This window comes from Delphinus delphis, chromosome 10 (genome assembly GCF_949987515.2).
Source record: "Delphinus delphis chromosome 10, mDelDel1.2, whole genome shotgun sequence".
Taxonomy (NCBI): Eukaryota; Metazoa; Chordata; class Mammalia; order Artiodactyla; family Delphinidae; genus Delphinus; species Delphinus delphis.
Window position 1 is genome coordinate 19,777,857 of NC_082692.2, and position 13,985 is coordinate 19,791,841.

The 13,985-nt window shown below is 41.2% G+C and overlaps 1 protein-coding gene across 2 annotated transcripts in view; it reads right to left on the reverse strand.

The window, feature by feature from the left end:
• RIPOR2 (RHO family interacting cell polarization regulator 2) overlaps positions 1–13,985 on the reverse strand; it is a 111,819-nt gene that overhangs the window by 49,902 nt on the left and 47,932 nt on the right. For both annotated transcript variants that reach the window (XM_060023542.1, XM_060023543.1), the window contains exons 2-5: positions 6,713–6,839; positions 2,855–3,010; positions 2,039–2,117; positions 305–328 (exon numbers count right to left, since the gene is read on the reverse strand). In XM_060023542.1, the coding sequence (XP_059879525.1) occupies positions 305–328; positions 2,039–2,117; positions 2,855–3,010; positions 6,713–6,839 (386 nt within the window). The remainder of the gene's footprint in view (positions 1–304; positions 329–2,038; positions 2,118–2,854; positions 3,011–6,712; positions 6,840–13,985) is intronic.

The following is a 13,985-nucleotide window of genomic DNA, read 5'->3' on the forward strand; positions in this document are numbered from 1 at the left end:
ACACAGGTAAGGACCTTCAAACCCTTGGGAAATTCTTAAACTTAACCAGAACACTGAGAAACCCTGCAACCAGGTGACTTTTTTTTTTTAACAAAAGTGACCTTAAACACATTATTGGGTCTGTAGATCATAGTACTTATGACCTTTCATCATCCTCATTAGATAAAAGCATGAACTTTTCTAGGATTAGAAAAATCATCATTTCTCTAGGATCTTACTGTACCTAAGCAAGGATCACTGACTTCTCCTCAAGGATGAAGGATTTTATTTCCCAGTAACTCCCCAACACAGAACAATAACTTACCTTGTCTAGGTCATACAGCACACCCTAAAATTAAAAAAAAGGAGTATCTGGATTAAAACACATCTTCCTTAAAACCGTTACTGATAAGAATCAAAGGATTTTGTCTGCATTTCTGCATTGTCAGTGAAATAATGATTAGCCCCATAATGTCTGTTGGACTTTTTGATATTTGCTTTAAAAGAGTAAATCTGGGTTATTTTAAATAATAGTAAGAATACTTTTAAGAGCTAATATTTATTTATACTCTGTGTCTCCAGAATTCTACCCAGTCCTCTCTGCCTTCTGGGAGCCTTAAGACGTTCACTTGCTTTGGGCTCTCCTCGCTTACATAGTGAGGGACACATAAATTTACGTCCACTTAAATGTTTTTTTAAATGTTTTTAACATAAAAAGTAGCAGTGATTATATGTGTTAAAAAAAAGACTTGGGCTTCCCTGGTGGTGCAGTGGTTGAGAGTCTGCCTGCCGATGCCGCAGACACGGGTTCGTGCCCCGGTCCGGGAAGATCCCACATGCCTCGGAGCGGCTGGGCCCGTGAGCCATGGCCGCTGAGCCTGCGCGTCCAGAGCCTGTGCTCTGCAACAGGAGAGGCCACAGCAGTGATAGGCCCACGTACCGCAAAAAAAAGAAAAAAAAAAAGAAAAAAAAAAAAGAAAAAAAAAGACTTGCCTTCCTGTTTAAACACATAAAAATTGGCATTTAAGAAGAGCCCTTGAGAGTGGTGAAAGCTTTTCACAAATTGTTTTTAAAGCAAGTTTATTCCTGTGTGCTCACAATATCACAGTATAATCAGTACACTAAGCCCACATCCCCCATCAGGAGGATTTTTATGGAACATGAGGTCCTGCTGGAAGCTCCTCCATCCATACATGATTGTTCTCCAAGAAGGAACATTTGTTGCCATTGAGGACTGCCAGGGACATTCAAAAGCTCTGAAGGCCACTCCACATTGAGTTCCACATAAATGGGAGCAATTTATCTTCTAATATTAGAATCTAAAACTTTTAACTTCTCTGAAGGCTTTAACCTCTAAGCCTTTGAAAAGGATAACATCTTTTAAAAAAAAGGAAGATAACAGCTATTTATGTATATGTGTACCTCGTATACATAGACTTTTCCTGGGCTTTCTGATGCCTTAAAACTTTAAGGCATGATATCATTTAGAACTTAACAAAATCATTTAAAATCATTAGAAACACCTCTTCAAGCAGACAAGTCCTCACAATTCATTAGAGTAAAGGAAACTTGCAAGCATCTCTAACAAGACAGTGTGTAGTTGAACTGGCTCAAGGACGCCTCCGATTTCTTCTACCAATGACCTCTTGAGCCTCCTTTTCCTCTCAGGTATCACTGACCTATTACAATTTTTAAAAATTGGATATAAAGGAAAGTTCTGGGTTCCAAATGCTGTACTAACAATATGGTAGGCAAACCCCAACTTTTCATTTCCTTATATTACTTGGGAAGAGGAGTATAGGGAGTTGGCTTTTTTAAAGTATTTTTTCCTGATTACAAAGTTTGTCTGCATAAACGTGCTTGGAAAATACAGGAACATATTGAGCATTAAAATAAACATCAGGAAGCACATGGCACTTTGTCCCTTGGGTCTGCTTTTCTTGAACTTTCTTCCTTGTCCCCATGTCTATCCAGTAAGAGAAGTTAGCCAAAACAAACAAACAAACAAAAAACCAAAAAACCCACTGTGTGAACACCCTAAGGATTAGATGGTACCTACCAGGCGAGAGTTTCTTCTCATATCTTTTAACTGAGCTGTCAACTTGTCCAGCTCTGTCTGGTGAACCTCCAGATACTCACTGCAAAGAAAAGAGAGACGTGATCGTGAACTCTGTGACTGTCAAGTGGAATCTGATGCTGATGCTGACCTTTCCCTTCTAAAGGGGGGGCATTAAGAACCTGAACCTTGCTCTGTGGAGCACAGAGCTGGCAGGGAAGAGGCTCTGCATTTTCCTAAACTCTCCACATTTTGAAAGATCTAGCAGTTGAATCTGATACTATCCAGATAGTCAAAAAGGCGAATGCCTGTGAGGCTGGCATAGCAGGAAAGAAAAACCAATGTGGAGGGAATGGCAAGAACTATGGAGTCAGTCCTGGATCTGGGCTCACAGAATTCTATCTAGTTCCATAGGACACTGACAGTATGCATCTCACCACATACTAGGGAAGTTTTATTCTGGACAAATCATTGCTATAATATACTCCAGAAGGTTTTAGAACGCTTCTTCAGCGTTATCTTCTAAAACAGATATGCCTGTCTACCAGTGTTTAAGTAAAATACAATTATTACACAGAGTTAAATATAAACATATTACTATTTCAGGTCTCCTTCAATGTTTGGTTATGATATGGAAACCCGATCAAGTTCATATCTTTGGGACTCATTTAAGGCTTCCTCAATCATGGTGCAATAATAAAACACTTACTACAGAAACAGACATTCTAAAATTATCTCATAAGACTAGCTTTTGTGACCTTCCCGAGCATTTTAGAAAGGAAAAAGGTTTCAGTGCATTATTAGGTTTGATGTTCTTACTCAAGTCCATTTTTCAAAGCCCTGTAGACCTCTTCCACCCTTTTAGGCTGAGGCTCTTTGGGAGGGCTGCTGTTTTTGTATCCTAAATTGTGCATTTTCTTCAGTTTGGCCTGAGGCTTCTTGAGAGCAGAGGGATTTTCAATGAAGGAGTTACATCTACGGAAAGAGAAAAGAAAAGCTGACATTGAGTCTTGGGCACCCAAAACGATCTGACCAAAGAAATGCCTTTTAATCACCTTGTGTTTGTGTCAGTGTCTTTTGGGGAAGGTAACGTTCCCTTGTATATTAACAGATCTGAGCCATCCTTCATTTAGTTTTGTGGTGGTAGAGTTAACTGCGGAAATCTGGAAGCTTTGCGGGGCAGCAGTTACCCAGAGTCAAAGCCTGGATTCAGGTAATGTACACTCTGAGTGAAAGCATGTCACATCACTGAGACCTCACGGGAAGCCAAGAACAAACACTTCTAGGTGGAAATAATGAACAGGCAGAAGAATGTAATTCAGCTAAAAAAATATGTGCACTATGTGACATTAGGCATAAGCGTCTATTAAATTTGACTGGGATGTGCATGAATAGTTTTTAAATAAAAGGCCATAAGCATGACAAAGGGCTAATGCTGTATATAAACACATTTTATTGCACTTCAAAGATATTGTGTTTTTTCACAAATTGAAGATTTGTGGCAACTTTGTATGTCAGATGATGGTTAGCATTTTTTAGCAATAAAGTATTTAACTAAGGTATGTACAATTTTTTTTAGACATAATGCTATTGTACACTTAATAGACTATAGTGTAAACATAACCTTTATATGCACTGTGAAACCAAAAAATTTGTGTGACTTGCTTTATTATGATATTTGTTTTATTGCAGTGGCCTAGACCCAAACCTGCAGTATCTCTAAGGTATGTCTGTGGTGTTAAAGTAAAGAAAAGCACACACAGCTGGATGAACAGACTTTTTAAAAGTTTACTTATTTATTTATTTATTTTTTGGCTGCACCGAGAGGCTTGTGGCATCTTAGTTTCCCGATTAGGGAGCAAACTGGGGTCCCAGCAGTGAAAGCGCTGAGTCCTAACCACTGGACGGCCAGGGAATTCCCTTAAGCTTTATTTTTATGGAGTAAACTTTGTTTAGGTATAACATGAAACTCAACATCCCTATTAGTGGCAGGGAGGCAGCCTACAGTGGTAAGATGGACACCTGGTAACTTAAACCCAAACTACTGATCTGATTAGGAAGCTCAGAGGCCAGACTACTCACTGACCCAGCTATTGAGTGGAAAGCCGTGACCTCTGAGTCTGGTAGGTGTCTGCTGTGCACCTTCCAGGTTAATTCTTACTTTCCTCTGCCATTACCGTGTGCACCAAAGGGGACAATACAGGTCAAAGCACATAAGACCCCTAAGAATGTAAGATCTTTATCATGTCAGAAAAACTGAGGATGAACTTTATTCCATGTTACCTATTTCACTACCTGTGTTCTTTTTCTTGAGTTCCTCTAAGTCCTATTTTAGATGAGGGGAGATTCTAGGGAAACTGAAGACTAACATTCCCAAGCTTGTGTCTGAAAGACATCTGCTCCCCAGAGTCAGTCTGCAGAGTCGGTCTTTATCGACTACGTAACTTCATACCAAAAATAATCTCCCAAATCTGGATACAATGGAATGTGCTTCAAAAAGGGGTGGGGGGTGATTTCAAACTCTATTATGAAGCTATAGTAATTAAAACAGTATGGTATTGGCATAAAAACAGACACATAGATCAATAAATAGAGAGCCCAGAAATAAACCCACTCATATATGGTCAGTTAATTTACAACAAAGGAGCCAATAATATGCAATGGGGAGAAGACAGTCTCTTCAATAAATGGTGCTGGAGAAACTGGACAGTTACATGCAAAAGAATAAAACTAGACCCTCTCTTACACCATATAAAAAATTAACTCAAAATGGATTAAAGACTTGAATGTAAGACTTGAAACCATAAAACTCCTAAAAGAAAACATAGGTAGTATACTCCTTGACATGGGTCTTGGCTATGATTTTTTTGAATATGATACTGAAAGCAAAAGCAACAAGAGCAAAATTATACAAGTAAGACTACATCAAACTAAAAAATAAAAAGCTTCTGCAAAGCAAAGGAAACCATCAACAAAATAAAAAGGCAACCTGCTAAATAGGAGGAAATATTTGCAAATCATATCTGATAAGGAGTTAATATCCAAAGTATATAAAGAACTCATACTACTCAATAGCAAAAACCAAACAACCCAGTTAAAAAATGGGCAGAAGATCTGAACAGACACACATCCAAAGAAGACATACAAATGGCCAACGGGTAAGTGAAAAGATGCTCAACAGCATTAATCATCACGGAAGTGCAAATCAAAACCACAATGGGATATCATCTCACCCCTGTTAGAATGGCTATTATCAAAAAGACAAGAAATAACATGTGTTGGCAGGTACGTGGAGAAAAGGCAACCTTTGTGCACTGTTGCTTGGAATGTAAATTGGTGCAGCCCCTATGGAAGACAGTATAGAAGTTCTTCAAAAAATTAAAAATAGAACTACCATATGAGCTGGCAATTCCACTTCTGAGTATTTAACCAAAGACAATGAAAACATGAACTCAAAAAGATTTCTGCACCCCCATGTTCATTGTAGCACTATTTACCAAGGCCAAGATTTATGGAAACAAGCTAATGTCCAATGAACGGATGAATGCATAAAGAAATTGCGATACATATATATATGGCTGAATAATATTCATTATATATATATAGGAATATTACTCAGCCATAAAAAAGAATGAAATCTTGCCATTTGTGACAACATGGAAAGACCTCGAGGGCATCACACTTAAGTGAAGTAAGTCAGACAAAGACAAATACTGTACAATCTCTCATACATGGAATCTAAAAGAAAAACAACAAAAAACCAAACTCATAGATATTGGTGACTGTCAGAGGCAGGGAGTGTGGGCAGGATAGAAGAAATGGGTGAAGGAGGTCAAAAGGCAAAAAAAAAACGGTAGCAATTCAAATTAGGGGGAAAGGGCTTCCCTGGTGGCGCAGTGGTTGAGAGTCCGCCTGCCGATGCGGGGGACACGGGTTCGTGCCCCGGTCCAGGAAGATCCCACATGCCGCGGAGCGGCTGGGCCCGTGAGCCATGGCCGCTGAGCCTGCGCGTCCGGAGCCTGTGCTCCGCAACGGGAGAGGCCACAACGGTGAGAGGCCCGCGTACCGCAAAAACAAACAAACAAACAAACAACAAAAAAAAAATTAGGGGGAAAAAGACTACAATATATGGTGTTACAATGGATATATATAAAAAGACTTTATTGTTCTGTAAGAAAATATGTAAATATCCACCCCCAAAATAGGCAATGGATGTGAATGCACTGGTTATTCCCAAAATAAATACAAAAGACAAGTAAACTTATGAAAGCACATTTAACCTCGTTAGGGATGACATAAAAGACTGAAAAAGATTTTTAGAAAATGCTCAGTATCAACAGATGTGTGGCTAAAGGTAAATCTGCTATTACTGGTTAGAGGATAAATGGGTTCACACATCTGGAGGCACTCTGGCAACAGGCATCAACAGAGCTGAAAGAAATGGGGTGGGGGTGGGGAGAGCTATACATATGTATTGCCAGCTTGTCCTAAATCTTCTTTGAAGGAGGAATTCTAAATGATAGAAATTTGGGGAACATTACATCTTTTTCATGAAAGAGATGAAAATAACACAGGTGAGTGTTGTGACAAGCCCACATGCACACGGACCCTCTTCAGAGCACCAAGGCTCACATCCCTCGCAAGCTGCGTCCCAGCAGAGAAGCACACACAACTTGCCTGGATCGCCTCTCCTGAAGGCCACTGAACCCCGCAAAGGACTGGCTCCTGATAATCCCATTAGGCCCTCCAGGCGAGAAGGACTGGGATCCTACCAACATGATTTCTGGGAGTCTGGCTGGCAGTCCTATAAGACAACAGAAAGATTAAGGCAAATTACAGGCAGGTTCAAACAGAAGACACGCGAAGCTGGTCAACGGTAATAGGAGGTGACATGAGGAAAGGTGAGTCATGAGGCCATTAGATGCTTGTAAGACTTCTTGCCTCCGACATGTTCTTTTTAAGCCAAAGGGTTCAGCTCTCAGGTGGACCTGAAGAAACACATGAAGATGTAAATAAATGTAAATTACACACCATTATCAGTTACTTTAGGGTTCCTTCAGGGATTATTTTTTTTAAACAAGGTTCAACCATACCCTCAAAATACGCAAAAACTTTGGAATGTTTCCCTCCATTTAGGACAACAATAGCAACAGCAAAAGGAAACAAATAGGCCAAGTCAAGTTTCAGATAGGTTCTGCGTGACATTCAAAACACAGTCCAGTCTTAGGGTGGAATTCTACACTTAGAAGTCACAAGGCTAAAAACACTAGGTTTCTTGAGAGATGAACTTACTTAAACTTGTTCTCCCTTTTTCTACCCTTAAGTATATTTTGAAAGATAAGATCGTGCCGCTCTTGTGGCAGTGATAAAAAAGAAGAGCACAGAGAACGCTCACAGAAGTAGTGATAATCTAGGTTATGATAAGAACACAAGAGAAGAGGCAAGAAAGGTAAAGGGGAAAATACAGCAAAAGGCACACACCCTATTTCAGTCGCTAGTTCACCTTTTATAAAGACTCATCACCACTGACCAAGACACGTTGTCAAAATACAACTTCAGCTGGACAGAAGCCCAAGGTTAGTTCCCCCAAAGGACTGCCCTAGAACAGTTAGGTAATTCTATTCCCTTTAGATCAGGAAGAGTCAAAGCACATACCATTGTCTTAGCAGGTAACCTCAGTCCAGAGAGGGGAACAGGCTAGCAGGAGAAAGGGGACACAGCCGCGGTCCAGACTAAAGACTTCCAAAGTGGGCAGCCACTAATAGCATCAATAGTTGCCCTTTAAAAACCCAGCAAACAGGGCTTCCCTGGTGGCGCAGTGGTTGAGAGTCCGCCTGCTGATGCAGGGGACACGGGTTCGTGCCCCGGTCCAGGAAGATCCCACATGCTGCGGAGCGGCTGGGCCCGTGAGCCATGGCCGCTGAGCCTGCGCGTCCGGAGCCTGTGCTCCGCAACGGGAGAGGCCACAACAGTGAGAGGCCCGCATACCACAAACAAACAAACCAACAAAAAAACCCCAGCAAACAAGCAAGCAAGCAAGCAAAGCTAAAAAACAGCAGCAAAACACTCTTGTGTCCATCTAGATGGAATGGAAAAGCCAACATCACTGGGCCCTACTCAAAGCTATTTGAAGCAGCTCAGCCAAGGGAGGGGGTTTGAGTGAGTTACTTCCCCAGAGAGAGAACAAACAGCCCCCTTCCCCATGAGGCTGCAGGTTGCTAAATCCCCTCCTCCCCACCCACCCCGGGAGAAAGCAGCTCTGAGGAAGCACGCATGCATTCTTGCTGACTCACTTGGCAAGAGGCTTTGCAATGAGCAACAGGTTGCTCTTTGATCTGGGTAGGACAGGCATCCCACCCAGTCCAGCTGGGGATGGAGACAGGGAGGCTTAAGTTTTGGAACATTCTCTAGAATTTTAAAAGTAATGACGTAGAAGTATGCATGTGCAATAAAATTAATATCTAGTGCACGAATGGCAGGACAAAATGTGGTGCAAATAAGACTCTTTCTGGTTACTTCTCCCCACCCCCAAGTTTCAAAAATAACCATGATTCACATAAATCCTTAATGAGGTTCTCTTAAGTGTTCTTTGTTGCTTACTAAGCAGTCTGTCTAGTTCTCGTTAAAAACACCTTCTTAGGTTCATAAAGCACGACTGTGCTATCTTTGTGTCACATGCAAATGTAGTAAATATCAAGAAAACGTAATAAATATCAAGAAAAAGATCCAGAAAATTTAATCAATATCAGGAAAACATGTTCTTTCTGTGCCCAATAATTTTATAACCTAAAACCCACCTCAAAGTCTCCATGTGGCAAATTTAATTAGTATTGTATCTCTTTGTAAATTATTGTTCAACAGGTCTGTTGCATCATGGCGTTCTTTGGTCACAGGGAAAAGACTTAAAGTATTTGAACTATTTTAACTGCGTTATTATCTTGTACTTCCTAGAGATTATGCTTTTAAACCAAAAAGATTTTTTTCTCTTATCCACTGGATCAGTAGTTTCTCATACTCCCAGGCATTCTGACTTAACTAGTATGGACCTGTGTATTGGGATTTTGAAAAGGACCCCAGATGGTTCTGATGCTCAGCCTATAAAAGAAAAAAAGGATGATGCTGAACTGGTTGAAAATGTTCAAACTTCAGTTACAATCATCTGCTACAATTTCTCAAATGTCCAACTTTTAAAAAGTCTTAAATAAGCCTCTCTTTACAAAGTTTAAATGTTAAATGAATTAAACATTAGAACTGGATAGTGAAATAATTTTCCTTCTTCCCCTTTTTCAGTAATAGGTAAGAAAGCTTCTTGAGAACAAAACAAATGTTTGCCCTGGATTCTGAGTTTGTAAATTGCTTCGGGATGGATAAAATCCTCAGACGCTTTTCATTACATTTACGTGTTGAATGGATGCCGCTGGGAACAGGAAGGGAGGTAAGTGGTTTTGCCTGTCTGGTCTTAGAAATGGTCATTATCTATCGGAAAAGAATTCGACTGATAGCTGGCTTAGGCTGAGATCTCTATCCTGCCATCAATTCCCCTAGAGGCTGGCTCACTGCCTAAGGAGAGTCATAAAATAAGTCTGAGGGCCTCTGCACAAGGTCAGGCTCTTGGAGAAAAGGAGTAGGTTGGGAGAGGGGAGAGCAGGTGGGTTGAAGGATAAGAGTATGCAAAGCACCTCCCCGCCCACACCCCTAACTCTGAAGTAGGGATGACAGTTCTTTTTTCTTTTCTTTTTTTTTTTTTTTGCGGTACGCGGGCCTCTCACTGTTGTGGCCTCTCCCGTTGCGGAGCACAGGCTCCGGACACGCAGGCTCAGCGGCCATGGCTCACGGGCCCAGCCGCTCCGCGGCATGTGGGATCTTCCCGGACCGGGGCACGAACACATGTCCCCTGCATCGGCAGGCGGACTCTCAACCACTGCGCCACCAGGGAAGCCCAGGGGTGACAGTTCTTTGCTACTACTCTTCCGATGGCCTCAGCCATTCCCCAGTGGCTAGTTATCCTGCAACTCTGTTATCATCTTCTTGACAACACCACTCCCACCTCTTGGAGCCCTAAGTCTTCAAGCTGCTCCCTGGCTTCCTAGAATCTCACAGACCTGCTTTCTTCCAGCAAAACTACCCTTAAAGCTACATTACTCATTTTCAGGCTTTAAGGACTTCAAACTGGTTCCTTGTCATTTGCATTTTAGTAGCAGATGCTTCTTTGAACCTTTACCTAAAGAAAGGACTGAAGTAGAACAGCAGTATCACTGCTGGTAGGGGTATAAAGTGGTACCGAAAGTTTGGAAGACAACTAGGTAGTATCTACTATTTAAAATGTAAAACATACTTATCCTTTAATATGTCACATCTACTCTTTGCTATCTCCTGTGGAGAAATACTCAAGTTCACAAAAAGTTATATACAGGGATGTTCACGACAGTTAATGTAATAGCGGAAAAATGGAAATGATGTAAATGTTAATCATTACAGGAATGGTTAATACACTACGGCATAACGATAGCAGTTAAAAACAATATGCCTACATAGAAAGATCCACCCCCCCGACCCGCCCAGCCGAGGACAAATTGCAGAACAAAATAGAGTATGATACCAGGAATGTTGAGAGCAAAATATAAAATTATGTACATGAATAGAAAAGTTCTGAAAGTATACACAGTCTATGAAGAGGTGGGATTGAGTAGCAGTCAGAAACATTTTAATTTTTTCTATATTGTTTGAGTTTTTATAAAGGAAATGGATTTATGTATGATTGATATGATGCAAAATTCTCTTTTGAAACTGCAGACATTTGGAGTTGTCTGGAGTTGGGACTGGAGAGGAGAGAAAGCTCAGATACAAGAACATATAAGATAGCTTTAATGGGTAACGGCTATATTTATATAGTTTATATGTGTAAGTCCTGAAGAGGAGAAATATAATTTCTGAGAAATAATGTATTAGGTTTCATAAATTCTGATTACAGTAGAATAATTCAGATTCCCCAGTGAAGTTCCCATTATGAGCTCTGAGCTATGTACCAACTTCTTTATTTTGATCTGAAGGATTTTTAGAGATGGTACTGTACTCCTGGTAGGACGCACTATACCCAATACGTATTGTCAAGGTTCACCAAATCCCATAACTAATAAGCACGAAATTCCACATAAAAAACCACAAGTCCTTCTTTGGCTGCTGCTACTTGAAACTCCTGGAGCTTTGAAAAATGTTTCCAGTCCCTAAGTTACTGACTTCTCAGTAACTGACTTCTCAGTAACCCGAAAACGCCAGCAGAACTAACATTCATTTTTGCGCATTAAATCCCAGAAAGGTCTCAAATCTTAGGCAAACGATAAAGCTGCTGTGCTTTGCCCCTTACTTTGTTTTGTCCCAGGAGGCCCAGGCTGTTATACCGGGTGGCCACCCATGCCCTGCCTTTCCCACAATCCCTGGGAAGAACGGAATCCTTCTGGAAAGAATCCCCAGCACCTTGACTAAGAGTTGAACAAACCCTACCATTCTGAGCCGAGTCTCTTAGCACAGAAGCCAGAAAGTCACAGTTGTTTCTCTTCTCGACTCTTCATACAGTGAAAACCGCTGCCTTCTCCCTGGCTATGCAGTGCGAAGATCCACCTGAACACATACCGGAGTCTTTTGAAATTAAAATGAGTATAGGATTTCATGTGTTCTGATATGACACGGTGATACAAGTACACCGGGCCTTGGTGGGTACCACAAGCCACCAGCCGACCGGAAGTTCCTAGTTTGTTTGAATTAGAAGGTAGCTTATCAGATCAGCAGGCAGTTTGGTAACAGCACTGAGCGTGGCTGGAGATGGCAGGGTCTGGGGAGGGGGCTGAGGCAGATAAAGAAACATCAAGGGTCAAGAGGTCCCCCTTCATCCCACCAGGTCTCATGCTTGTTTAGATCAGAAATAAAAGGGACAATATGAGTGCAGTTCGGAGCAGGGAAATAGCCAGTGACCTGGAGAACACAGAGATAACCTGATTCTTAAGAATAAACGAATGAATGATAGAAGTCAACCTTGGAGGGTTGCTTGGAAGACAGGCAATGAAGGGCATTCGTCACACAGCAGGGCTACGCACCAGACCCTAAAATGCAGCTCCTGATGGTGCTACCAGTAGAAGTAGTAAAAATGGAAGAAAAATGCTTTGAAAGTTCAGTCTAGGTGACAGTTCCATTTCCCATTACATTTTTATTAACTGGTATTCTGACTTAAACTTTCTTGTAAATTTGATTAGCCTGAGTTAGCAAGCTTCTCTACCCAAATGTGAACAATTCCTCTCGGGGAACCCCAAGGTTAGGTAAGACAGGCCAACCTCTTTTCATCACTTCTTGGGCATGAATCTCCAAACTGACGAGTTCACAGTAGAAGTGTTAGAGGCATTGATTAACTGATATGGTAACTGGACAAAGCAACCGGTCAGCTAGAAGGAATGTTACTATTGATCGTTAGAGTTAAATATACTAAGACTCATGAAAGCAAATAGGAATCATTAGGTTATTTTTAGTTTTTCCAAGCATAAAAGCACTCTGCTGTATTAGGAAAATACAGAGAAGTAGAAAGAAGTCAGGGCAGGGAGGGGGAGGGAAGAACCATATTGTTTTCTAGCACCCATCGATAACCACCAGCAGAATTTTGGTGCATGTAATTTTCTTCAACTCTTCCCTTTCCGCATAAAACATAAGAATTTTGAGCACAATGCATGTTAAATTTTGTATCCTGCTTTTTCTATCATATTCTTTTTCTAAAAAATTAATTAATTTTTGGCTGCGTTGGGTCTTTGTTGCTGTGCGTGGGCTTTCTCTACCTGTTGAGAGCAGGGGCTACTCTTTGCTGCAGTGCATGGGCTTCTCACTGCAGTGGCTTCCCTTGTTGCAGAGCACGGGCTCTAGGCGTGTGTGCTTCAGTAGTTGCGGCACACAGGCTCAGTAGTTGTGGCACATGGGCTTAGTTGCTCCGTGGCATGTGGGATCTTTCCGGACCAGGGATTGAACCCATGTCCCCTGCATTGGCAGGCGGATTCTTAACCACTGCGCCACCAGGGAAGTCCCTATCATATTATTTTTTTAGAGGTACGTCGAGGGGTTTATAAATTAACTTTTTTCTTCAACCACCTTTAAGGGGGTACTTAGGTCTACCCCACATTCCATGTGCTACCTTGGATAATAAAAGGGAACCCATACAGTCTATATTATATATGCCTTTTATTTCTGATTTTAAGATATGGTCAAAAGCAAAGTGGACCTTGCCAGGATGACACTCGGGCCTCTCTATGGGAGACGGGGGAGCAGATTAGCATTTGTACATGCTGGAGTTGCAGGACATCAAACATTATGAAATTTAAAAAACAACAACACAACAGCTGACATCACTGTCTTAATCCTGGAAGAGCAAGGTTTTTATGGTGTTTTCCTTTTTTTCATTTAACCAAATTCTCTAATATAGAACACAAACAGGTAATTCTGGAAGACCCCCACTATGGACAGAAAATATAACAGACATCTGTGATTTCTGAATGAAGTGAGTAAGGACATCTCAGTTCTCACCAAAGCATTTGTCGTGGAGCGAAAATGTTGACTTAGAAATCAACAGTTGCATAGCTACAAAGCTACGCCATCTCCACGTTAGACTGAGACCAACCCTCTGAGATAAGTCAATGGTCAGTTGGCAGGTTGCTGGAGTGACAATGCTGGCAAAAGTAGACAATTCTACAGGCAAAGGACCATGAGAGAACTTTTGGGGGTGGGGCTGGAAGTGTTCTAAAACTGTGTTGTGGTGACTGTCGCACAACTGTATACATTTACTAAAACTCAAACTGTACACTTAAGATGAATTAGTTTTATGTGATATATGAGTTTTACATCAATAGAGCTGTCGGAAAATCACTATCAATTTCCAGAAAATGTCATCATTCCTTCTGCAGGACGAAGTGCCAAGGAA